This window comes from Anopheles coustani, chromosome 3, assembly GCF_943734705.1.
Source record: "Anopheles coustani chromosome 3, idAnoCousDA_361_x.2, whole genome shotgun sequence".
Taxonomy (NCBI): domain Eukaryota; kingdom Metazoa; phylum Arthropoda; class Insecta; order Diptera; family Culicidae; genus Anopheles; species Anopheles coustani.
The window spans coordinates 80,257,374-80,259,237 of NC_071288.1; the positions used below are offsets into that span (position 1 = coordinate 80,257,374).

The window sequence follows — 1,864 nt, forward strand, 5'->3', positions numbered from 1 at the left end:
CATTTGGCCTCAAGTTGGTGGTGGCACTAAGAGTAATCAACGTGTTCGGATGACCTTCAAGTAACCATCCTTTGGATGACTTCGTTCGATCAACGCCAAGAATTTGGATAGCGCCACATAGAGAGATGGAGAAAATACGTCGTACAAAATAAAAAAAAAACATACAATCAAACAAGCTATTTGCCGGAAGTTGCTTGTTTAGCATGTTTTTCCGATCGCTGGAGTCGTAGATTGAGGCAATTTATGTTTGTTTTTGGTTCCAGCACATCCTTTCAACTATTTCCGAAAAAATGTAAGCCCGACGTACGGTACTGCATTCGTGCATTGGAAGTGACGCCAAGGAATAATTAAGGGCGATATTTTGGTCCGACTACTGCACAGCATAGTTTACCATTCGTGTGTAAGATGAGGTTTCGTACGACATTTCCCGATGGTAGTAGGCGCTCGAGTTGTAGATGATCAGATTTGCTCCCGTTGCCAGCTTATCGATCGGTTCACTATGAATTTGTTTCTTTAATAGACTTGCGTTTGCGGTGGCACGGAGGTGGCGCCACCACCCGGATGCTCCGGACTATGGCGCTGCTTTTTACGCTTTTTCTCCTTTTTCCGCTTCTTGCGCTCCTTGTCGTCTTCGTGTCTTTTCTGCTTTTTGTGCTTCTTCTCGTGAGTATCGAGCCCGGCTGCTTCCAGTGCGGACTGTTCCGGCGGTGCCACACCGTCCTTGTGTTTGTGTTTCTTATGCTTATTCTTATGCTTTCTAGTTGGTGCGGTTTTCAGGTGTTTGTACTGCTCCGGAAGCTAAAACAATAGCAAAAGGAATATGTTATATTAGGAGTAATGTGGTCATAACGCGCATAAAGAACTCGTGATTGTCTTACCGGTCCTGGATGCAGGCGGAATCCGGCCAGCTGAACGCTGGTAAGTGGAAGCAGTTCTTTGCCAACAATGGGTGGTTTTTCGATCACACTTCGAAGGGAACTATTATCCTACGAACGAAAGAAAAGGTTGTCAGCAGTCGTTGTTTGAAGCATTTCTGGACGGCCAAAGGGAAAACACTTACGAGATGTCCTGGTCCATCGATGACGCCAGGTAAATTCGGGAGAAATGATGATAGCTGTTCCTTAACCTTCTTACCACTAAATTTACTATACGAATGCTCTAAGCCATAATGTGCCATCAGGTTTGTGGCCCCCGTTAGTTCACCTTCTCCTGTGGAAACAAAAAACACACAAAACGCAAGATGAGACAGCTCAGTTCGGTGGCCAAACAAATGAAATTATTGTCGACGGTGGACTTCTCCTGCATACCTGGTGGTTCCTTCATTAAGTAAAATGGTCCACTGTGCAGTATCGAAGGGTTTTTGCCGAGCTGAATGGTGGTTTTGAGCGTGCCGGAGGAATCCTGGCGGGCGACAACGGGTGATCGGCCACCGGCCCCTCCAGCACGGGGGGACGATTTTGGCGAGTATTGTTCTACCTTGCGGAACTGGTCCGTCGTCATCGCGTTGCCGTAATTGTTGTACATTGCTGCGCTGGTGATACACGGTCCACAAATCACGTAAACTAGATATCACCGTCGCTGAACCAATAAGCCAAGTAGAGATGGGACATCGGAGCCGGAGCGATTGGTTTCATCCGATCCTTATGGGGAGCGATTCAATGCGGTCTCAAAATTAGTTTGATTATAATCAACATTCGAGTATAATGAAAAGCGACAAATAAATATTTATATGTAAAAGTAAACGAAGAAATATCAATGAAAACTTTTGTTTTACTCATAAAAACGATATACTCCTTTTATAAATCGGAGCTTAAAGCTTTAAATCATTCTCGGAGCGGCCATTGCCATCACTAGAAGCAACGAC

General features: G+C 45.2%; 1 protein-coding gene across 1 annotated transcript; it reads right to left on the reverse strand.

The window, feature by feature from the left end:
- Positions 1-231: 231 nt before the first annotated feature.
- LOC131260984 (mediator of RNA polymerase II transcription subunit 19) lies at positions 232-1,573 on the reverse strand. Its single transcript, XM_058262853.1, has 4 exons — positions 1,308-1,573; positions 1,061-1,209; positions 879-986; positions 232-798 (listed from the first exon to the last, which is right to left on the reverse strand). Exons 1-4 carry the CDS (start codon positions 1,522-1,524, stop codon positions 514-516), a joined length of 759 nt encoding a protein of 252 aa, XP_058118836.1. The 5' UTR covers positions 1,525-1,573; the 3' UTR covers positions 232-513.
- Between the last annotated feature and the right edge of the window lie 291 nt (positions 1,574-1,864).